The following is a 22,715-nucleotide window of genomic DNA, read 5'->3' as shown; positions in this document are numbered from 1 at the left end:
TCAGGAACACAGCCGCGCAGAAACATGGATAATTACAACACGGCGAGCGCGCTCGCTCACTTGCCGGGCACCTGAGAGCCCTGATCGCCTGCGGCGGCACATAATGCGAGACAGGAGAGCAAGCATGCTTCTGCGCGCGGAGCAGCAGCACGGCGCCTTGAGTTATCATGCCCAGCGCTCGGGTTACACGGTCGTCGTGTTCCCCCAGTCCCCAGACCCGTCCCCCGGAAGACCCAGAGGGTGGCTGCGCGTCAGTCCCCAGAATTGCCAGCCTCTTGGCACGCCTGGCAGCTCGCGAGATGGGTGCCGGCATGAGGGGGGCGGCACTACCGCAGTTCCTCCCCTAGGCCGCCGCGCCACAGCTGTGCCAAGGTCGAAACGGTAAATTGTTAATTGTAGAACGGCAGTAATAATAAAGTCAATCATCCTCGCAGTTGGGCTGCCCGCCCGCCAGCCTGCCGAGCCGAGGACGACTGTACTCGTTGGCGAGAATGGTAGGATGGCTGCTGTTTGCAGCTGCATGTTGCCGCTGTCCCAGACCGCCACTGCACCGAATCACCGGCCCAGGCTTCTGCTCCAGGGCTAGCTTGGGGCTTGCTTTGGATTTTGTCCAGTTTCTCTGGTAGGCTTGTCTGGCCTGCTGGCCTGCTGGCTTACTGGTTGGGCATGTGGGCTAGAACACCTGTCTCGTGTCTTGTGCACGGGTATAGTGGTGATACTGGCGGAACCCCATGATGTGGCTGAACGAGAGCTGAACGAGAGCGAGGCTCTCACCGCATCCTGCGACCCAGCTTGCACGCTGGCTGGCCGATGGGGACCAGCAGGAATCCTCATCCTCTCGCATTATCTCGGCAGTCCCGTTCCAAGGCAGGGAAGGGAAGACAAGGTGGACTTTTGTGTGTCGTTATCATCACATCCCTGGGAACGCCGGTTGGGGACAGCCCTGGTGGTTTCTCCATAGGATACTTTCTGGAAGCCCTGGCCCGGCTGGCCCGCGACCCTCCCCAACCCTCCAACCCTGACTGATGGGCGGCGCGACCGCCTCACTTTCGGGGCGGTCGGCCTCAGCGCCCAGGGATGCGATGGGACGACACGACACGACACGACACGCATCATCCATGGGCGGCATGGGACGGATGGGTCTCCTCTGCCATGTCATCAGAGGTAAGAGAGTCAACATCCTCAACGGCCCAGTCGAAATGCCACTGTCAACAAAGTGTGGGCGAGCCGAGCCAAGCCAAGCCTTGCGCCCACGGCCCATCAATGATGCCTACCCCGGTCCTGTCCTGTCAGACAGCCGATGATCCAAACGTCCGGCGCAAGCCACCAACAAGTCAACGAGGTGGTATCTAGTAATCATGACAGTAATTTAGTGATGACCACGCCCAGGTAGATCGTCCCAGGTGTTCGTGTCCACACACACGCGCGCGCGCACACACACCCTTCGCGTCACACTGCGGAACACGGCGAACCGTTCGTCGCTGGCACCCGGCCGGCTGGCCGGCTAGACCTGCTGTCATCCTCGAGAAGGGGGGGGGGGGACCCCCGGCTCCCCCAAGACGACGGGACGACAGGTGGTGGAAGTGAAGGCCGTCGCAGACAAGAACGCACGATTACACAAATAATGTCCCATTTCGCAACACTCACTCACATGCACACATGCACACATACAACTCATACACAGGACACGCATCAGCACGCACGTGCGACCCGTCCCTGCAACACCCACTCACACGTGAGCCGCAGCGTGCAGCAGGCATGACGTCTCACCTTTTCTTCTTCTCTCATCCTCCAAGGTGGTACCGTACCCGGGCCAGGCAGGCAGCTCATGCAAGTGCTCACCTCGCCTTCGGCGCCCTGCGGGTCGCGGGTGTGTCTCTCCGGTTCTCTCCCCTTCATGTGAGTTGCAAGCGCCGAGTTCATGAGACACGATTGTACATATGGAGGGACGAGATAGGACTAGTAGGCCGGGGAGACAGGTTGTGATCAGCAGCAGCAAGCGAGCAGCAAGCAGCCACGCAGGGTCTGCGTATGCGCATGCAGACTGGGATTGATACATGAACGGGGTCCTTTTGGCTGGGGACAGGTATTTCCTTTTTTTTCCTTGTCCCTGTCAGTCTTTTTCTTTTCGCTCTTCTTGGAAAAGGGCGTGTTCGAAGGGCTTGGAAGGTGGCATTTTGGGCGTCTGACAGATACCACCTACCCCGGGGTGATGTGTGCCACAGGGTAAAGCAAGCCAGAGCAGTTCGTCCATCTTACCCCGTTCCCGCCCGTCCTTTGCCCGCCACTCATAAGCTCCCTGCCCTCTCTCAACACCACACAATGACCTCAACGCGCTGGGGATGGGGCGCACCGCGCTAGGTGCCCCCCTGTGTGTGTGTGTGACAGACGCTGACACTTGCATTCTGGGCTGATGGGGCGGCGTGCTTATTTATTTGTTGCTGTGAACCGCTGTGAGAAAGTGAGTAACTAGGTGCCGCCAGCCGGTCAGGACATACCTGGCTCGTTGGGTTCATGCCCATTGCGGAATACGCGCGCACGCCCACACACATATAGCTCGTGGGCGGCTCGGGCCTGCCCGCCTCGTGTCAGCTTTGTCATGCGAGGGGGCATTTACTGCTTGAGGGGGGGCATTGCGCTTGTTCAACACTCCCTGGGGCCTCATACACTTCTGATAATAAGTTGGAGGGCAAATATTGGAAGATGTTTTCGCGCCTTGTAGGATTAGGCGCGCAGGTCTGGCGGCAAAACCCACCTGCTGGACACCGGACAGCTTCAAGTTGTTGTCTGGAGTCCGTCCTCGGGCTCATCCCTGAGACACGGCTTGAGCTGTTTGACGCCTCGTCGGGGGGTGATGACTGTGGGCTGCGCGCGCCACGCCGTCGTAGCTTAGCTTGTTTTGGGCCTGTCTTTGTCTTATATATACTAGGTCCCTCCTCGAATCGATAGGCGCGGACATTTTTTCATTTTGCTTACCACTCTGGCTGAGTCAACCGTCTTTCCTCGGGCTTTGCCATTCCGTTCAAAGACGCCCACACGATGTGTTGTTCTATCCTGACTGGCTGTCGCAATGTGTGTCTTCCCAGGACCACTGCTGTGGGAGCAAGAACGGAGAAACTCTGAGCGGCTCGGGAATTGTTTTTACTTCTTTTTGTTTTTTTTTTTACTTGCCTCGTATTTCGCCGGTCAGGATGGATGATGAGGAGAAAAAGGCGAAGCCAAACGGGACACGGAAAATTGAAAGCAGTGACTTTTTACTGGTCATGGGTTGTGTGTAGATGCCCAGGTGCCATCTTGTCAGGCACATGGCTGAAACTACACGTGAGCGACTCAAGAGTGGCGCAATCCTTCGACTAGGCCCTGTTCACGGAGGGATCCCCAAACAGATGTATTGCCTAGGAGAGTATATCGAGGATTCAATAGTAATCTTTATGAAGGTGACATGCGTGCGGGTTTTGGACATGGTACTAGTGTCACAGGAGAATAGGCAGAATGAAGTTGAAATTCCTGAGCGACCGAGACATATGAGCACAATTCCATTAGCGAATCCTCGAGCTTGAGCACTTTGTTCGAACTCGGGTGCAAGTCACTAGGCCTTCGTCTCGCAGGGCCTGCGTTCCGAGGCTGGTCACCATGCCATGTCTCAACAGCTGGATGGGAAGCGTGTGATACCTACCTAGTTACGAGGAATTGAAAATCGCCTCCGCATTCAAAAGGCTAGTTGCTAAATGACAATCATACTTACATTGGTCTTGGAACCATATCCATATAGTATATTTAAGGCAGCGATCCTTGGATGTCGTGCTAACATGGCATAGATTTATTAAAACACAGCCACATGCAAAGCAAAAAGTAAATACCACGTAATCACGATTCAAGAGAAACATTATTGTATTTCAAAAGACTTATTCTAGAAATGAGTTATCCTGTATCCCATGCACTTAACAGCCCCGTTCGAGACGAAACATGTTGGAAATCTAGCTCGGTCTGCACTGCCCATCTGGCGCGGTTTGTTGAGTCCAAGTCATGTAGCGTATCTTCCCGGGGGCAAAGCTCGGGTCAGGCGGCCCTTGTGAGTTCACGAAGAAAGTACCATTGTTACTCCCGACATGTGTAGATGGTCCGGCATGAGCCGGGCCTGGGACGTGAGGAGGCGTTGGGTCCTGAGGCGGCGTTGGGAGCTGAGCTGGGCCCGGGTCCTGAGGTGGCGTTGGGAACTGAAGCGGCCCTGGGACCTGAGCTGGGCCTGGGACCTTAGCAAAGCCTGGAGCCTGAGCTGGGCCCGGGACCTGAGGCGGCCCTGGGGCTTGAGGTGTGCGCCAATCCTCCTCGGAGCCATCGTCACTGTCATCTAGGATCATGATACCAGACTGGACCACGGGCGGTCTCCACGTGTCAGCCGGGGCTGTGACAGGAGGAAGAGGTGGTACTGGCGCCGGGGGCATAGGGTTAACACCACGGCCGGGATCGGTTGCTTGGACATTTCGGCCTGGCGGGGGACCCGGAGCTGTCTTGGGGAAACCGAGAGTCGGCGGGACGTTGGGAGGTGCTGGTGGCGGGGTGATACGATCCGCTGGCCTCCAGCCAGGATTCACCGGGGGCCTGCGAGTTGCTGGTTGTTGTGCCCCTGGGGTCGTCACCGGGAAACCAAGGGTCAACTGGGCAAGATCATTCCCAAGCTGGACATCTGGGTTGGCAGGCGGGTCGGCAGGCTGAACAGGCTGGACAGGCTGAACTTGAACAGGTTGAGGCTGAACAGGTTGAGGCTGAACAGGTTGAGGCTGAACAGGTTGGGGCTGAACAGGTTGGACAGGTGGGACAGGTGGGACAGGTTGGGCAACTGGAGCCGGCCCATCCATCGCCCGGATCATATCGCGAAGCTTCTCCCAGTCGTTCCAGAACGCAGGATGCAGCGGGAAAAACCTCCCACCTTGAACGCCAACCTCATCAATGGGCGCCCACGCGACCGCGATGCCCTCGGTGTCCTGCGGGGGCCGTTTGGGCAGGAAGCGCCTGTTCACGTCGGCGATGAAGGTCGTGTACCGCCATTGGCCGTGGTCAAACAGCGCAGCCTGCTGCCGAATCGTGATGAGCGGGTCGTTGCCCTCGTCGGCGTTGCGAGGTAGGGATATTTCCTCCTCCGCCTCGCGGAGGGCGGCCTGCTTGGGCGTCTCTCCGTAGTCCAAGACCCCCCCGGGGAGGGCCCAGCTCCTTGTGTCCCTGCGGAACTGCAGTATGATGTGAGTTGCTGGGTTTCCTGGGAGTCTGGCGTTGCGGACGACTAATGCGATCCCACTGTTTGGAAGACATTGTTCGTCAGTGGATAATATATGTTGGGCAAGAGGACCAGCACGTTGTGCACAACTTGATGGAGGGATGAATATGCTGGCAACAGTTTGACTGAGATACACTTACGCTGCACCTTGCAACCCAAAATGCCGTGCACCGCACTGTTGACATTTGAAAGTCTTGGCCCAAGTTCGATTTCGCCCCATGGCTAAAACACAGACGATCGGCGAGGCTGGGCTCTGCTCAATGGTCGACTGTCTTGGAAACCAATTGGAGTACAAGCCGTGGGATACCCTAATGCCGTCTGGAGCGAGGCCTCGTCTTCACTGAGCATTGAGACTACACTGTTTACCAAGAACGGGTGGGCAGGAGTTCCCAAAGCATTTCCAGTTTTGGGGCAAGACTAAGTGCGCATGAGACGTTCAAATGGCATTCGATTCCCTGTTGACCTTAATCCAGTCGAATTGGTATCGGTCTCTTTGGGCCGCTTCCGGACTCAGCATTGTTGTTGTCTCGGCTGCTTTGTCCCTGTGGCCACAAACCAGATTCTCGCGGGAAGTGACATCTGGAGAGGCGCCGAGTACTGTTGAAGTCAAGTCTTTCATATGAATAGCCTATTATGCCGGAAGTAACTATCTGAGAACATGAAATTGCCAGCGTCTGCGAGGGTCTCCGCATTTGTAGGCACAGAAAAAGATATTCCTTTAAGCCCTCTTGAGCCCTCTGCCCTAGGTAATATGCTCAATTTGATACCCTGAAACCATACCTAGGTACTGAAAGATCTTACTCACTTCCAATGTTGGATAGGATTTAAACACCTCTTAAGTTTCGGTAGACCCCGGGTTCTGCATTGGAATTTTAGGCCTTGGCAGGCACCCCTTTTAACTCGCGTTTTAACGTTACATGCCAAAAACAGAACATGGAGCAACTGAAAGTTCGATGCAGAAGTTGCTGAGCCAATGGAAAAGTCCTGCCACCCTGCATGTTCGGCAGCAGACCGATCCTCAGATTCGCAGGGGGATCAAGTGAGGATGTCATTCCATTTGACGTCTTTAAACCCCCGCAGCCCCATTGATGAAGCCCCATCGTGGGGGTTCTTGGCTTCGTATTTACCGAATCGCCCGATCCCGCACTCCATCCCGACCCGGTTACAGCGCTGTAAAAGGAAGGCCAAATGCAGCGGACAGGGGATCGTGATGCGGGTTCAGGGATCTGTCGCGGTTTAATCATACATAGACTTGTCTAAGCTCATTTGACATGCCATGCTGCCATTAGTAGATACGAGGAACGGCTCGCTTGGCACCCACCTGGCCAAGCAATGCAACCTGCAATTTGAGTCGTAGCAAAAACTACCACAAACCTTCCAAGGTTGTATTTAACGGTCACCTCTGCGCTTTTCGGGACAACGTCCTCTCTGAACCTCAGCCAGGACCGTCTCCAGCCCTGAATCGCGAAGATGCGTGGGACACACACCCTCCTCGCCCTGCTCGGCGCCACGAGCAGCGCCTGGGCTGTCAACTTTCCCTCTCGTCGCGATCTGAAAGAGGCCCACTCTTCGCCCATTGACACCGTGCCAAGGAGATACATCGTAAGCAGCTTTTGGATACAATCACCAACACTACAGAAACAAATTCACTTCACCTTTATTAGGCTCTGCAACAAAGGTTTTCAAGCAGCAGGCTGTGTGACAGGTGAAAACAACATCTACACCTTGTCACTCACCCACCATCCTGTTTGCATGAAGCTCCTGTTGTGGTTCTTGAAAATTGACCTGAAGTGCTGCAGGTGGAGCTCAAGTCTCGCGCACAGTGCACCAAGTTCTTCGACAAGGTTGCTGCCACCACGGGGTTCAGGATCGTGAAGCAGTTCGACTCGGACCTGTTCCCCGGAGTGAGCGTTGAGTGTGACCACGACTGTACCCCAGACTCCCTGAGGGCGGCCCTCGATGACCCCAGCAGCGACACCGCCGTGGCCACCGTCTACCAGTCCACACGTGTCAGGATCCTGGACACAGTCAACGGCGAATCTTTCAGCGACGATGCTGCCGCGTCTAACTACTCTGTTCACGGCATCACTGGGGTCGAGAAGCTCCATGGAGAAGGTATCTTGGGTGCGGGAGCTACTGTTGCTGTCGTCGACAGCGGTGTCGAGTACACACACCCAGCTGTAAGAACACACTGAGATATATCTCGTTGTGATTGTTGACTGACTTGATCTACAATAGCTGGGTGGTGGGATCGGCCCTGGCTTCAAGGTCATCGGTGGTTATGATCTCGTTGGAGATGGAAATTGGCCAGAGTCTCCTCCCGTGCCTGACGAGGACCCCATGGACTACTACGGCCATGGCACCCACGTGGCTGGCATCATAGCCGGACAAAGCGAGAAGTAAGTTCTAACGAGCCTCGAGACTTTTAATTTCGTAAGCTGACCACACAAGATTTGTTGGCGTTGCGCCTGAGGCAAAGTTGTTGTCGTTCAAGGTGTTCACTAAGGATGGATACTCCAACGAAGAGACCGTCATCGAAGGATTTCTGAAGGCTTTCGAGTCTGGTGTAAGTGATCCTACTGCCCCTGACCCCCAAAAGTTTGAGGCGTGGGAGAGACAAAATTCTGAATGTAGATCATATCTAGGCCGACATCATCAGTGCGAGCCTCGGGGAAGGCAGCGGGTTCACCACAAATGCCTGGGCTGTGGTGGCCTCCAGGATGGTCGATCAGGGCGTGGTGGTCGCTATCGCGGCTGGAAATAACGGTGAGGTAGGGCCATTTGACGCTGCTAATGGTGCGTCAGGCGCACACGTGGTATGTATTCTTCCAGCTTCTTTGACCTATACGGCGGCGTCAACGTGTCTCACCAGCCCTGGGACCCCGGGTCGATTGTGGTGAATACCCCAGGGTAGGGCCGGATAACATGATACAGACAGTTGCTGACCAGGTTCTCTCCAGTTGACCATCGCCTCGTCTGAACCGGGCCAATTCCCCGCGGCACTTTTCTCAGTCAACTTCAATCTGGATGGACAGACCAACACCACCAATGTCGCCTGGATTTCAGGACCAAATGTTTTCCCGAGCGATATAGTTGACTGGCCCATCTTCCCACTCACACTAAACACTTCCATCGAGAATGACGCATGCACACCATTACCTAACAACACAGAAAATCTGGCCGAGAGGATCGTTCTCGTCCGGTCTGGGGGATGTCGTCTGTTCGAGAAGCACAGAAACCTTGTCCCTTTCAACCCGCGGTACATCTTGTTCTACAACAACGACGGTCCATACGAGGATCCAACCACCGGGATATCGCCCGGCTTCACCGGCATGATCGAGGCACGTGCCGGAGAAGCAATCATCGAGACAATCCTGGCTGGGGGCAATGCTACAGCTTCGTTCAATGTGAACGACACGAGCCACTATGTCGGACTCTTCAACGCAGGGAGCGGCAGGCCGGCCAAGTACTCGTCGTGGGGACCAACCTATGACCTTGCTCTCAAGCCGGATGTCTCTGCCCCTGGCACACAGATCCTCAGCACCGATTTGAACAAGACCTACCGGATTCGGAGTGGTACGAGCATGGCTACTCCATACATCGCCGGCATCGCGGCTCTGTATGTTGGCAAATTCGGCGGCCGCAAGGCGCATCAGGACGATCCTGCCTGGGCTCAACGTCTGATCTCTCGCATCACAGCAACTGGCCGCTCTGTGCCCTGGGTGCGTAATTCTCGACCCTACCACTTCCATGGATCTTAAAAGCTCTCGGGAGTGCAAAATTTGAGCATGTGACTGACTTTAGTAGGCTGATTGGACCACGTCTGCCAAAGACTACGGCTTCTGGGCACCCACGGTCCAGATTGGATCGGGCCTGGTCGACGCGGCCGCAGTGCTTAACTACACAACGGAGCTCAGCTTTGACGGCCGCAAGTTCGAGATGAACGACACGGCTAATTTCGTGGGAACTCACACTGTTGACGTCTTCAACAACGGTAAGGAGGCTGTTACGTACAAGTTCACCCTACAGGGCGCTGGAGGGTTCGAAGCTTGGGATCCAGATCTTCCTGAGGTGAACCAATACGGTGATATTGTGCTCGTGGAGTTCGACCCAACGGTTGACCTCCCAGGCGACCTTACTGTTGAGCCGGGGCAGAAGGCTACAGTAGAGTAAGCGCCTCACCCTCGTTTCGAGTTGCGACCTGGCTGACCAAAATCATAGAGTCACTTTTACGGCGCCAACGGGACTGGATGCCACCAAGCTACCCGTATACAGCGGCAAAGTCCTCATCAGCGGGAGCAATGGCGAAGAGCTCGGGATTCCTTACTTTGGTGAGTCAAGCCGTTGTTTACATGTGAGTTGATCGGAACTGACAGCCCGACAGGCGTTGCGGCAGACTTGAAGAAGACAGTGACAGAGATGTATAACACCTTCCTGGGCTTTCCTCATCTCCAGACTGGCCTCAATAGCATTGAAATCACTACCAAGCCGAACATGACCTTCAACCTCACCTTACCAGCGCAAGATTTTCCCAAGTGGAATAACTGGCTCATTTGGGGCACGCGGGAGTTGCGCTGGGACATCTTTGATGCCGACTATACCGAGGCGGAATGGAAGTACCCGCCCGTCATCGGAGAAAATCACTGTACGTGTTACTTACGATTCCCTGGGCTTGGATTTCATACAGCTAACATGAGTGATAGACATCGGATCCGCCACAAGCTGGAACGGCACTGACACCTCGACATACTTCGATCCCAGCAAGCATAGCCAAGACGATATCTTCCCATTCCCTCTTTATAACCTGCCCCGTGGAGATTGGACGAGGTACTGGTGGCTTGGCAGATACGCCAACGGGTCAACGGTCGTTCCCGGCGATTATCGGTAAGCTGCACCTGAAGACACGAGACATCAAGAACGACTTGGCTGACACACTGATTCCGCAGCTTCCGCCTTGCGGCTCTCAAGCCCTTTGGCGACCCGGCCAAGTCGGAAGAGTGGGAAGTCATCGAGGTCCCGAAGATCACAGTACTTCCCGGAGGTACAATTGGAAGCGCAAACGGGACATTCTTCTAGCCGGCGTGCTGGCGTCTCTGTAGATATTCTATTCTTCAAGTCCCATTAGTGAGATTTTAGATTTCTCCCACGCATCTTCAAATAAAGAGCCACTGAAACTCGCCAGAGCTGCCTGGAAGGCAGGAGATCTTCGTGCTCGCAGGGGGCGCCCGACAACACGCCGTCCCCACATTTTATGCTACCGAAGAGGATCACCAGACAGCTTCCAGCATTTCCCCAGCTGGTGATATGTGGAGCCCAGCCTGTAATATTTCCAAATGAGATTGCCTCTTGGATCATGAGATCGAAGCCGTCCTGTAGATTTCTCACATACGCCTGCTACCAAGGTTCCGCGAAAGCCGTTTCGCTGAAGCTTTTGGTCTCAGGTAATACCTTTTCCCAAAAGAAAGAACGAAAGAATCACAATTAGGAAGCCCGTGTCTCTAAAGAGCATCTCCATTACGCGTATAATATCTCTCGTCCCTAATAAGGCGAGTTTTTCTCTTATCATCTTTTCCCTCAATGTTTGGCCCGTGCGCGCGCAGCAATTAATCTGATACTGAATTGACGCGTTCACAACGTTGATCATCGCCTTAGTCAAGTCTTGGTGTGGGTAAGCCACGGTACTATAGAATCCTACTCTTTTGCCTAAAAACGGAGTTCGGAGATTCTGGCACTCCCATGTACGTACATGGGCATGCATAATTATCTTTTCTCGGTCTTGGTATCTTGAAGGCTTCCTTTTTTAAAAAGGCTGGCTAGGGTAAAGGGGCTAAGCCCTAGACCATAGCCACCGGCTACGAGTAGGACTAGTATTTAGGCATGACCCAAATTCCCAGAGGACTAACCCGTTTTACTTATTTTCCTTGGAGTTTCAAAACTATTTGCTTGTTTCTTTTTGAATGACTATAAGACAAAGTATTTTAGGATTGTCTATCAGCTTAGCGTGGGGTATTCTTACACTATATCCTCGATCATCAGAAACGCTCGGGGTGGCCAGGTTCTCCTGGCTGCCGAGCGACACACCGAACTCCTGAAAACGGGAAGTATCATGTTACTGTCTCCACTGATCAGGCTGGGCACTCCACGGTACTGAGTCGCGATCTCATACATCGACGTGTACATATAAGAGGGCTCCACCCTCTCAAAAGCCATGGAGGCTGTCATGGTTTCGTCGATCGCGACAGATTCGTTACTTTGTCATCTCAAGACTGTCCAGACTACTCAAACCCGTCACAATGAAGCACTTCCTGATTTCAGCGGTGCTCTGCACCGTCGCCAGTGCAGCCGTCGCTCACCCTCGCATCGTTGCGCGCGAGCCAGACCTGCCGGAGGGTATTGTTCCCCGTGACGACCCCCCACGAGTGACCATGACAGTCAACATCGCTGCCCGGGACCCGGACCCATCGGAGACAATTACTATCTTCGCTCGCAACACAGACCCAGCGGAAGCGGCTGCTATCCTCGCTCGCGACCCAGACCCATCGGAGACAATTACTATCTTCGCTCGCAACACAGACCCAGCAGAAGCGGCTGCTATCCTCGCTCGCGACCCAGACCCAGCGGAGGCGCTTACTCTCCTCGCTCGCGACCCAGACCCATCGGAGACAATTACTATCTTCGCTCGCAACACAGACCCAGCAGAAGCGGCCGCTGTCCTCGCTCGCGAGCCAGACCCGCAGGAGACGGTCACCGCTTAAGTTCTGTAACGGTGGATATTTCGATTGCAAGCAGTATCATCGAGATTCCATGTAGCTTATGGGTGCCCCTTACGAAGGATAAATGTCGAATGGGAAAGGGGGCTTAGGAAAATGGCTGTGAATCGGTCAAAATTATATACTGGATAATAAGCAGCGCCTAGGATCATGATATGACTCTTTGATAAAGGCTGGCCCTCAAAACCAGTCTTGGTCAGCCAAGTGGAGGATATAGTCACCGCAAATTCAAACACATTGTCATTCATGTTGTGGTTCAGTCGCTAGGTATGAAAGACGAAATCTATGTGACTGTTTGCACGTGCAGGATTTCTTCTAGGCTTTTCCATGCTCATGTGTTAGGAATTCGGATCCCCTCCAGTTTCGCAAATCTTAGCTACCTACCCATAACCCGTTCCCATTTTACACATTCAGTGCTATATTGGTCATATTCTTGCACTCTCGCCTTAGGAAAAGAGGTTGCCTAATAACAAGATCGTCCAAGGCCCGGCCAGCGCGCCCAAAGCTCGGGTCCACGCCTGAGCAGGTCTCAGGTCTCAATCTTGGTGCAGCACATCAGGTTGTGGCACAGGTTGCTGCAGATGATCTGGCAGGCTGCCGGGTCGAGCCTCCTCCTTCTAAGAGCAGAGCTCACTCCCTCGGAGACGCTACCAGAGGAATCAGCAGCAGCGGTTATGACAGTATCAGCAGTAGCATCGGCTGCGGAGTCATCCTGTGGGGCCTGTGCCAGCTCCTCGGCAGTCTCGGGCTGCAGGGTGGACGAGTGGATGCCGTAGGCGTGCAGGCACTCGTTGACGGTGCGGGCCTTCTCGATGAAGTTGGACATGGACTGGTCCGAGACGACGACGTGGGCCGACGCGATGGCCTTTTGCTGGTCGAGGCGCCAGATATGCAGCTCGTGGACTGACTCGATGCCGGGGATCTGAGAAGTATCAGCATATAGTCAACCGGCTGGGTCCGGCACGCCTGTTTGAAAAGCTGACGCACGCACCTGTTCAAGATCATGTTTCACATCGTCGATTTCAACACCACGGGGCGCGCTCTCGAGGAGAATGGCACCCGAATTCTTGGTCAGCGGGATGGAGCTGATAAAGATCATTATGGCGATGAACATGCTCGCAGCCGGGTCGGCATAGAACCGGGCCTCAGAGTGTGTCTGCCAGATGACTACGGCGGCGATGATGACGCCGATGTTGTTGATGGCATCGCCGATGACGTGGATGAGGACACCTAGCATGCCGAGGTCGCGCCCGGGCTTCTTCATCTGAGCCACGTTGTGACGGTGCTCCGCGTGGGTTCGAACACGCTGTGGAACGGTCAGTTCTGAGACTTTTCGTTGACGTGTAAGCATGTGGGACTCCGTGACACGTACGTTTGAGACATTCGCCTTGCTTGAACTGCTGTCCCTGACAGGCTCAAGGTTCACCACGGCCGCCTCGCCGTGGTCATGTGCGTGCTCATGACCGTGGCCGTGATCGTGACTGTGGGCTTCACCGTGTTCGTGGCTGTGATCGTGGCCATGGGAGTGATCGTGCCCGTGGTGTTCTACAGAGATCGTCAGCGTGTCTCCTTGTCGGGTGTCATGGTGCGATTGCTCGGGGATTCTGACCATGTACAAATGCTGCGCTGATGATGTTCAAACCTAAGCCGACGCAGCCCACGATCATTACAAGTCTCGGATCCTCGATGCCTGCAGAATGTGTCAGATGAGGGCAGCGCTTCGATTGGCCAGATCGACTCACGCTCGATGGAGATGAACCTCTCGATGGACTGCAAGAAGATGCTGATTCCCAAAGCCAGGAGGAACACGCCATTGAAGAAGGCGCCCAACAGGCGGGCCCTCTGCCAGCCAAATGACAGCTCAGCGGGCGAGCGCGACCGCTCTGATATCTGGGCACACGATGAGCTGAAGCGGACGGCCCAGCTGAGTTCCGGGACTCACGATGACAGCTGTGAGGGCGACAATGAAGCCGATCAGATCGTTCATCTAGGGAAAATCAGCTACCCGCGCACAAGTGGTGAGATGCGGAGCCAGCGGTCTTACATAGTGGAAGGCATCGGCGAGAAGCGCGAGGGAGCGGGTCTTGAATGCCACTGTGGATTAAGTCAGTCTTTCGGCATTGCATCTTGGCATATTATGCCGACGAACCAGTGATCTCGGCCAAGAAAAAGGCAAACGAGATGGATATTGTGATGATAAGTCGCGTCTTTGGGCTTAGGCCGCCAGCTAACGCCATGTTGGCAGAAGAACAGGATAGAAACAGGCACAGCTGTTGGGGCAAACGCTGTATGTGAGGGCGACAGATCACGGTCGAATCTCCACTTGGATGCTGTAGTTTTCTATGATAATTTGAGAGGACGAAGATAAAGGGGTTTTCCAAAATTTGTCCGGACAGACGTGCTGTATGACTGGAAACCCAGAAGGAATCTGCAACCGATCCGTGGGGAATCGAAACAGGACATGAGACGCACCCTGCCAATCGTCTTCAGTCTTGTTTGGATGGTGTCGTGGAGTTGCACAGGGATGATTCGAAGGGTATAAGACAAGCTGCATGTGCTGGCATGACAGGGGAGCTCCCTCTTAACCAGGCCTACCCAGACTGTCTCATGCAAGAGCAGGACAAGCCGGGCGTGCCCAGGAGGCTAGTCCGCAGGCCCGTCTGCCCGTCAGCTGTTCGGTCGGAGAATTGGTCTCCTCGGGCTGCAACCTGCAAGGGAGGATGCTCTGCACGGACGACGCCGGGGTGAGCTTGGCAGAGAATACGCAGATCGGAACGTCGCACACACGGTTTACACCCGGCAAAGTGCAGGTCTGCGGGTGACTCCCGACCCCAACAACCCAATGGGCACCCTGCCAACGAAAATGCTCGGAAGTGCTACCACACAGCCCACAGTAGATCTTGTGCTTCCCATGCCCAGGTGTACGAGATGATGTTGCCCACTCGAGCGCTCCCGTTCCGCCCGTCATATCTCATGCGCCAAAGCTGCCTCCCGCCCGATAAAGCGGGCCAGCAGGCCCGATGTGAAAGTACCCGCGAGGCAGTGAATCACAAAGCCTGTCGACGAAGACAAACTGCCATCAAGGCCCCCGACAACAAACGATGGCGTGATAATACATTGAAGCATTCAAGAACAATAGAAGGTGTAGGACTCGATACAACTGTCACTCTGACTAGATTGTAGATTCGCAGGTGGGTGATACCAGCCTGAATAAAGGAACTTGTCTCATTCAGCCCTGTAGCCGATACGCCAAAAATAGTATATTAAGGTTGGTTCAGCAAAGACTGCTTACAATATCAGGTGGTGAATTGAATGGGTGCATGTAAGCAACCTGTCAACTGGTATCGATTCGGCCAGTGCTGGTGACGACTTTTTGGATAGATGAATGTGGAAATCGAAAGTCTTTTTATAGAATCATCACATAGTAATGGAATTGAAATATTAAAACCACATTCTTAGCATTTTCTGGTATAAGACATTTGCAGGTATTGAAGGAAGACCAGCCTACCCGGGTGCTATCACAGTCCATCTGCCCAGGTGGTGTGCCTTCGTTGAAACCTCCTAATTGCGAAACACGAGCACATTTCTTTTCACCCAGATCAAGCCAAGCTATAGCCTTTAGTTAATAGAGGTATGAGGATGCTGTTCTTACAGAATTGCCGCCACAGAACTTCTTGATAATCACCTGTTATGGCGGACTCGATCGTTATATGTTGAGTGTCACAGTCGTGGCCAGATTCGCTGCTCTCGCTGCAGGCCATGACACTGTTACACGAGCTCCACGGTGTTTGCCTAGGACGCAAATTGCAAGGATTTCCTAGTCGGGTTAAATGATCGAAATTACTACAAAGAAGTAAGATACAGTCAGATGTAGTGAAAGCTGCCCCGCATCAGACACTGTGTTAAACTAATACCTCGAGAGACCCCAACCCCGCATTCAATGTTGTTTCCCCCTTTTCTTGCCCAAAATCCCCAGGGTTCCCAGTCCACTATCAAAACTCAGTACTGTTTCATTTTCTGTACTGCTTTAACACAACGGTCTCAATTGCTGATAATCAACACCATGTTGTGCCAGCCTTGCCACTCCGTGTTGAGCGAGATCCAGAAAAGTCCAGGTGGCGGTGGTACATTCCCACATCATGCCTCACTCCGTGATTGGGAAAAGGCTGTGGAGCAGAAGTGTCTTCTTTGCCGGCGATTCCTACTACTTACAGGAGCTACTGAGCTTGACGCTTCCACGAGCTTGATTGCGAGGACACTATCTGAAGATGATGAGCCAGGAATCGGAGTCATATCGCTCACCATTACGGCCGATTTTGAAGATTGCGTTGGGCTCTGGGGAAGATTCTGGTTACGTCCCATCGAGACTGAAGAGGGTTGGTAGTGGGAATTATAATAGTTCCTCGAGCTTTTTCTAATGAGGTTCCAGACCGTCTGACGTTTCCGAGCTATGCGCCCACCAATACCGTTGGCTCGCCTCAAAGCATGGCTCTTGCTCGTCACTGGATCAGCGACTGTCACAAGCACCATTCCAGATGTAAACGCCCAGGGGTTGCCTCGAATTCTACTTGGGTCCCAGAGCGTCTTATCTACATCGACGATGAGAATTCGCGCCTTAGGCTCGTCCGTGGCGCTGACATCCCATCTAACACTTCCTACACAACCTTGTCTCATCGTTGGGGCCAGGTCAAAGACAAACTTGTCTTAACCCAGTCAAACATTGAGGACTGGTATGAGCAACTGCCGTCGCTAGCGAAGTGGAAGACATTCATGGACGCAATAGAGACGAGCCGGCAACTACAGATCCCATATATCTGGATAGATTCACTTTGCATTATTCAGGATTCGATAGATGACTGGAAACACCAGTGTCCCCAGATGAGCAACATATACAAACGATCTTATTGCAACATTGCAGCTACTTCTGCAATCGACGATACCGAGGGTTGCTTCTTTGGAAGAGACGTTGATATGGATCTCCCGTTGCGGTTGTCTTTTGATACTGAGGAAAATCAGCTAAAACTTGCTGGAACTATTGTGATTCCCGCTGTGGAAAACGGCAAAGGTTCTCTGCATGGATTGTATGATCTCTGCAACCAGCAAACCTGGTTTTTTGACATTAGGCAGTCGCCGCTAAATGCTCGAGGCTGGGTATTACAGGAGGTAGGAAGTCAGACTGCCAGTCACACTCATCAGCTAATCAAACCACAGCGTTTGCTCTCCCCACGCGTACTCAACTTCACCAAGGCACAAATGTACTGGGAATGCGACGAGATGCAAGCCTCAGAATCATACCCTTATGGCTTTCCAAACGAGGCCTGGGCGAATATAAACGAAAAGGCTTTAAATCCATTCAGTCTCTCCAATATGAATCTCGAGGAGGAAGATGCTCTAGCCGACACCGGAATTAGCCCCTTGGTGAAGAGGGCATTCAGTGTTTGGGCCAATGCAGTCTCAGCGTACACTAGGCTTGATCATCACCACATATCAGCGGATGGAACATTGGAGTCTGTTAGTAACCTGACAAATCCATCCGACAAGTTGGTGGCCATCTCGGCTATTGCCCATGAGCTTCAACCTTTCATGAATTGCCGCTACCTTGCTGGTCACTGGGAGACCGATCTCATCAGACAGATTGCTTGGACTGGCTCAAACAGTAGCCAGCGAGCATCAGCATATCGCGCACCATCGTGGTCTTGGGCAAGCGTCGATGGAAATATCCAATTTTCCAAATTTCTCAATGACCATCCAACCTTGAAACAGACAAAAGAGGCATTTTATCCCCTAGCAAAAGTCCTGGATGTCGACGTGGAATTATTGACGGATGATCCAATGGGTCAAGTGACTTCAGGATCCTTGACTTTGTGGTGCCGTCTCATTGAGCTTGAAGTTCAAAGGCTCTTTCCTGACCGTCACGGGGCCCGCAATGGAAGAAATGAGGGAGGTGAAGCCATTCTGGTCAATGGGGAGCTAACGTGCCTGCACATACAATTAGATGACGAGGATTCCCGACCATCAGTCCCCTGGAGCGTGTTTTGTGTTCCTATCAGTGCTCGTATCCTCAGCCGTTCTGAAACAGAATTGCGCTTCGAATTTTACTCAATTCTTTTAGAAAGAACCGAGGTTGAAGGAATATATCAGAGAGTTGGGTTCCTAGGTGCTGATCTGCGGCAGGATCTTACAAAGGAGGACTTTGCGAACGATCCGATACTTCGAACAACCGGGTCACTCGATTTCAGCAAAGAGAAGGCTTTCTTTTCACCTCATACACACGGGTTACAGAAGGTTGAAATAGTATAAACAGAACAGACACATCTTAGGACCTGTTACTAAAACGAATTTCGCGTAGGCTGTGATGTAACGCCAGACTTGCAGCGGGACCCTTGCATGTATTATTTGTAACTACACAGCCATGACTATGTTTTCATAATGCCTTTCTCGGTATTCTTCTGGCACTCTGAGCTTTTATCACTGTATGAAACGGATCGAAAATGACACCAGATAAGGATGAAAGCATTCAATGGCCTGTACCAAGCACCTACATCTTCGAGAGAAAGAGGAAAAAGCTACGGGTGACCAGGGTGGAGGATGTTAATAAGGATATGGTAAAATGACAATAGTATTGAGGATGTACATGACTAGTAGACTTCCGGAGAGAAACTACAGGGCGTGAGTGCTGCCTCGTATATGATAGGCGTGAAAGAGCCTCGAACTTCGAAATCACAGTTGAAAACAATGTCGAAGGATGATTGATTCAAGAGTGGGAAAGCTAAATTACAAAAGAAGAAATGGGTTCAGTCAATCTCTCCATAGCTCAGGTAGGACCGAGGGAAACCAGCACTGACAAATGCGTCACAGGCGGCGACATTCGTTTAATACTCAGTTGCACTGCAGACCCCATCCTATATCATTCAGGCATGTTCCGCCTGAAGAATACCTTCATCATCACGGCTAACCCGATGGATCTTTCTCAATTTCAGCACTGCGGTTTGTAACAGGTCTCTCCAATCGTTCTTTGTTCTTTAGCGCCCGTTCAATACCTACCTAGCCCTGGTGAGGAGATCATGTTGATGTCCAGCAGAGCTGGATAGGGAGAAACACCCTTCACCGGCAAGCTCCATTCGAAGATCAGGAGCTTGGAGTAGCCCGGTGTCATGGCCTCAGCAATGCGCTTCATGATCTCCACACTGCACGTCCGGGTAGCTGTGATAGATGTTGCGCACGTAGTACCGGTATGCGCGCGTCCCCTTCACCGGCTGCTCCCCAAACATGTCATGGGGCTGGCGTATGATCTTGTCATCGAGCCGCTTGATATTTGTAATCACAGGCGGTAAGTCCTCTAGGACTAGCCCACCCGTGGCGCCTTGAGGAGAGCCTCGATGTCATGGCCCTCGGCCCCGGCCCCAGCGACGAGAAGCGTGGACTTGGGGTCACCCGTCTTGGCGCTATCAAGAAGGATACATACCTAGGTACTCTTCGCATCAAAATTTTCGAACGAATCAACGCGCATTGCTAGGCAGGGTGACACGATGTTGTTGAAATGCGCTATTATATGTGTCCTTCATTAAATATGAGAATGTTGGATCATTTTTGTTATCATAGTATTGTAAAGAATTTCGCATTTCATTGATGTCTCTGGATTTGGTCTTCCTCAGGTGGTCTGGCGAATTGGCCGGCGAATGGAAGGTGCAATCAACCATGAACAGACGGGCGTCGAGGTGTAAGCAAACCTTCAACCTACACGAATACAAAACCCACTCGCACCAACCTGTCTGCATACGTGACCTTGAGACTACCGAAATAAATTTCAATTAATTAGTAAGTGTAGTGTAGAGGCGTTGCAGTTGGATTAGCACCTGGGCAGCTGGGCGGCTAGCTGGCTCGGATAATTTTATGCTTCTTGATCCGTACATACCTTTCGAGCAATTCTCATGTGTGAGAGCGGCATTCGTAGATAGATCTGTATTAAGACAATACCAGACAGCTCCTTCTACTGTTTCAAATACATTCACATCGATCTACCGTGGGCCCCGGGGAGCACAGGGCTCCACAAGCATGAAGATGGGCCAAGACGCCACACGACCTTGATAATTGTGAACCACGTAAGGATAACTCCTGATGGCAAAGCACTGGCAGTGACTGCAGTAGATTGTATGGGGACAATGACGGTTTCCATCTACCTGGGATGATTTCAGGCCTCTGACGTACCAAGTGGATTTTGCATTGAATGATCCGCGGTGTTGAGTGACGTTAGCCCATTTGACCATTGTACCTTCCTCGTCCACCAGTGTTGTCATGTTGTGGCCCCAAACGTAGAAGCTGCCCAGGTGTACTTGAACTTACCCAAGAGAACGCATGAACCGACACCACAACACAAACACAAGCGACAGTCATCAGAACCACCACCAACGATATTCTTCCCATACCACCCACAGATTCATACATCATCGTTTGGTAGCCCGCAACTTCTGCCAACCCTGGGAACATCAGAAGAAAGGTCCTCGCTCTCACGCCATGGCCGATCCTGCACCTCAGGATCTACGCAGCCGTTTGCAAACGGCGTCCGACCGCGTCTCTGAGCTACTGGAGATCTGCCGCGTGCCCTCGATATCGGTGGGCGTGCTTCATAATGGCGAAATGTTCACCAGAAGCTTTGGCTCACGGGAGCTCAAGAATATGGAGAACGGCCAAGTGGAGCCGCTTCCTGCAATGTCGAGCACCGCATACCTGATCGCACAATGTTCCGAGACCCTCATCGCATATGCTGTGGGCATACTCGTTGACGAGGGAAAAATGTCGTGGGACGACCCGATCAGGAAACACGTCCCCGAATTCGATGTTGTGGATGACAAGCGCATTTCCGAAGGGGCGACTATTCGACAAGCAATGTGCCACACAACCGGCTTAGGAAGTCAGGACTCACTCATTCAAGGTATCAGAGGTCACCTTTTGGTAGATGAGGACGGGTTTGTGCAACTGATCAACCATGCGCCAACGCACGACAAAGCCGGGAAAGATGCCGCGATAGACAACGACCAAAACGGAAGAGCTAAGAGAAGGAAACTCGCGAAGAATCAGGATTCGACAGCAGACGGAGAATCCAACGATGCCTTTCGAGACAGGGACTTCCGTTACAATCAGTATGCCATGGCCCTGGTTGCTCTCGCGGTTCAGAATGCATCGGGACAACGCTATTCTGAATTCATTACGACACGAATACTTGATCCACTTGGAATGAAGGATACAATTGTCAAACGGATCCACATGGGATCTCATAGAAACGTTGCGGTGGGGTATGCGAAGCTCGGGGACGACACGTTTTCGGAAATTGCAACTGACGCCCTGACTGATGACGCTCACACCCCTGTTCTAAGCGCGCTCGGCGTCAGAAGCTCGGTAAAGGACATGCTCAAGCTCGCCGAAACCGCATTCTCGGCTTATAGTTTTGAGGTCGAGGAATCCGAAAATCACGATCAGAGAGAACCTCCGAATCCTCTCCGGCAGATCGCAACTATCTGGCCGCAAGTAGATAAAGACAACGTGATGTCACACGGCATTGGCGGCCGAGTGCTAAACTTCCCATCTTTAGGTTTCCATACGCACGGGATGAATCAAAAGCTTTGGAGCGTCGGACCTGACATTTTCGGTTTTTTCAGAGACAATTCCATTGGTTATGACTCACTAATTTCCAAGGATAGTGTGAAGGCTAGTAGTGTAGTCTTGTATAAGGGGTTCAACAATGGTTTCACTTCCTCTTTTACGATATGCCCTGGCACCAAAACGGCCATAGTTGCCCTCGCGAACGGACTGGACCTCGGAGATTCGGCAGATTGGGCTAGCAAGATACTGGCGCAGGCGCTGTTCGAAACCAAACCACAAGTCGACATCATTCCCCTGGCGAACAAAGAAGCCGCTCTCTGGAAGGAATCGTTCGACGAAATTTTGATCAAGTGGCATGATGGTCGGAGCATATCGCATCCAGAATCAGACCTCGGCGACTACGTTGGAAAATACGAGTGTTTCAACCTATGTGTGGATATATCCTTGGACCCCGAAACAGCCCACTTGGCAATGACTATAAACTCATGCGCCGGCTCCCGCTTTGATCTGAAGCGATACGGGACAGATGCCTACAGCTTCATGCCTCTGACAAGGTACGAGTGGCTTCAGAAAGGAATGTGGGATTTTCAAGAACATGACACTGAGGTTCAAAATCACACCACGATTCTCTTGTTTCACCGCAATAAACGCGGGGAGGTCTGCAGATTCTGGTGGAGGTACCAAGCCAAGGAACAACCCGGTCAATTCTAGAAGATGTAGACTAGTGAGGCAAGCCAGCCCACGCAGTAGTCATGACTAAAGACAGTTCAGAAACTTCATATAGTTACAGGAGTGAGCAGGAGACGGTGGTACGTGTTGGGTAGGTACAGAAACTGCCCAGGTGGCCTCAATGGATTGATAGTTTTTAACAGCCAGTACAAATTCTAAAGTGTCTGATTCACCTTTCTGGCTCAAAAATCTGCGATATGCTGGCATAGTGGGATGCCCATGAAAGGGCAAGCGCTTGATGTTGTCAAAGCGCTTCGTTCTAAACCTTGGAATGAAGCTGGAGACATCTACTAGTCATCGCGGCTCAGTAGGTAGTCTTATGTACATCTTAATACGCCTAG

At 52.6% G+C, this 22,715-nt stretch overlaps 6 protein-coding genes across 6 annotated transcripts; 4 read left to right on the top strand and 2 right to left on the bottom strand.

The window, feature by feature from the left end:
• Positions 1-3,977: 3,977 nt before the first annotated feature.
• On the bottom strand, positions 3,978-5,495 carry KVR01_002416 (uncharacterized protein; the record flags this gene model as incomplete). Its single annotated transcript, XM_044782946.1, has 2 exons — positions 3,978-5,295; positions 5,416-5,495. 2 exons carry the CDS (start codon positions 5,493-5,495, stop codon positions 3,978-3,980), a joined length of 1,398 nt encoding a protein of 465 aa, XP_044647431.1.
• Positions 5,496-6,652: 1,157 nt separating this feature from the next.
• KVR01_003540 (uncharacterized protein) lies at positions 6,653-10,453 on the top strand. The gene is made up of 11 exons (XM_044785305.1): positions 6,653-6,877; positions 7,075-7,455; positions 7,514-7,674; positions 7,727-7,841; positions 7,921-8,091; positions 8,236-8,997; positions 9,083-9,444; positions 9,497-9,606; positions 9,660-9,920; positions 9,979-10,159; positions 10,222-10,453. Exons 1-11 carry the CDS (start codon positions 6,746-6,748, stop codon positions 10,349-10,351), a joined length of 2,766 nt encoding a protein of 921 aa, XP_044648555.1. The 5' UTR covers positions 6,653-6,745; the 3' UTR covers positions 10,352-10,453.
• Positions 10,454-11,568: 1,115 nt separating this feature from the next.
• On the top strand, positions 11,569-12,030 carry KVR01_003322 (uncharacterized protein; the record flags this gene model as incomplete). The annotated part of the gene is made up of 1 exon (XM_044786646.1): positions 11,569-12,030. One exon carries the CDS (start codon positions 11,569-11,571, stop codon positions 12,028-12,030), a length of 462 nt encoding a protein of 153 aa, XP_044648337.1.
• A 239-nt stretch (positions 12,031-12,269) lies between these two features.
• On the bottom strand, positions 12,270-14,703 carry KVR01_003487 (uncharacterized protein). The gene is made up of 8 exons (XM_044788778.1): positions 14,195-14,703; positions 14,090-14,139; positions 13,988-14,032; positions 13,788-13,935; positions 13,655-13,735; positions 13,418-13,590; positions 13,037-13,351; positions 12,270-12,967 (listed from the first exon to the last, which is right to left on the bottom strand). Exons 1-8 carry the CDS (start codon positions 14,280-14,282, stop codon positions 12,575-12,577), a joined length of 1,293 nt encoding a protein of 430 aa, XP_044648502.1. The 5' UTR covers positions 14,283-14,703; the 3' UTR covers positions 12,270-12,574.
• Positions 14,704-16,108: 1,405 nt separating this feature from the next.
• KVR01_002821 (uncharacterized protein) lies at positions 16,109-18,345 on the top strand (the record flags this gene model as incomplete). The annotated part of the gene is made up of 3 exons (XM_044783424.1): positions 16,109-16,421; positions 16,475-17,208; positions 17,257-18,345. The coding sequence occupies 3 exons, from the start codon at positions 16,109-16,111 to the stop codon at positions 18,343-18,345; spliced, it is 2,136 nt and encodes a 711-aa protein (XP_044647836.1).
• A 2,214-nt stretch (positions 18,346-20,559) lies between these two features.
• On the top strand, positions 20,560-22,356 carry KVR01_003763 (uncharacterized protein; the record flags this gene model as incomplete). Its single annotated transcript, XM_044782509.1, has 2 exons — positions 20,560-21,441; positions 21,523-22,356. The coding sequence occupies 2 exons, from the start codon at positions 20,560-20,562 to the stop codon at positions 22,354-22,356; spliced, it is 1,716 nt and encodes a 571-aa protein (XP_044648778.1).
• Positions 22,357-22,715: the final 359 nt, after the last annotated feature.

Source organism: Diaporthe batatas, assembly GCF_019321695.1.
Source record: "Diaporthe batatas strain CRI 302-4 chromosome Unknown Contig00003, whole genome shotgun sequence".
Lineage (NCBI taxonomy): Eukaryota > Fungi > Ascomycota > Sordariomycetes > Diaporthales > Diaporthaceae > Diaporthe > Diaporthe batatas.
The sequence above is the reverse complement of the archived record's forward strand: the minus strand, read 5'-3'. Positions and strand labels throughout refer to the sequence as shown.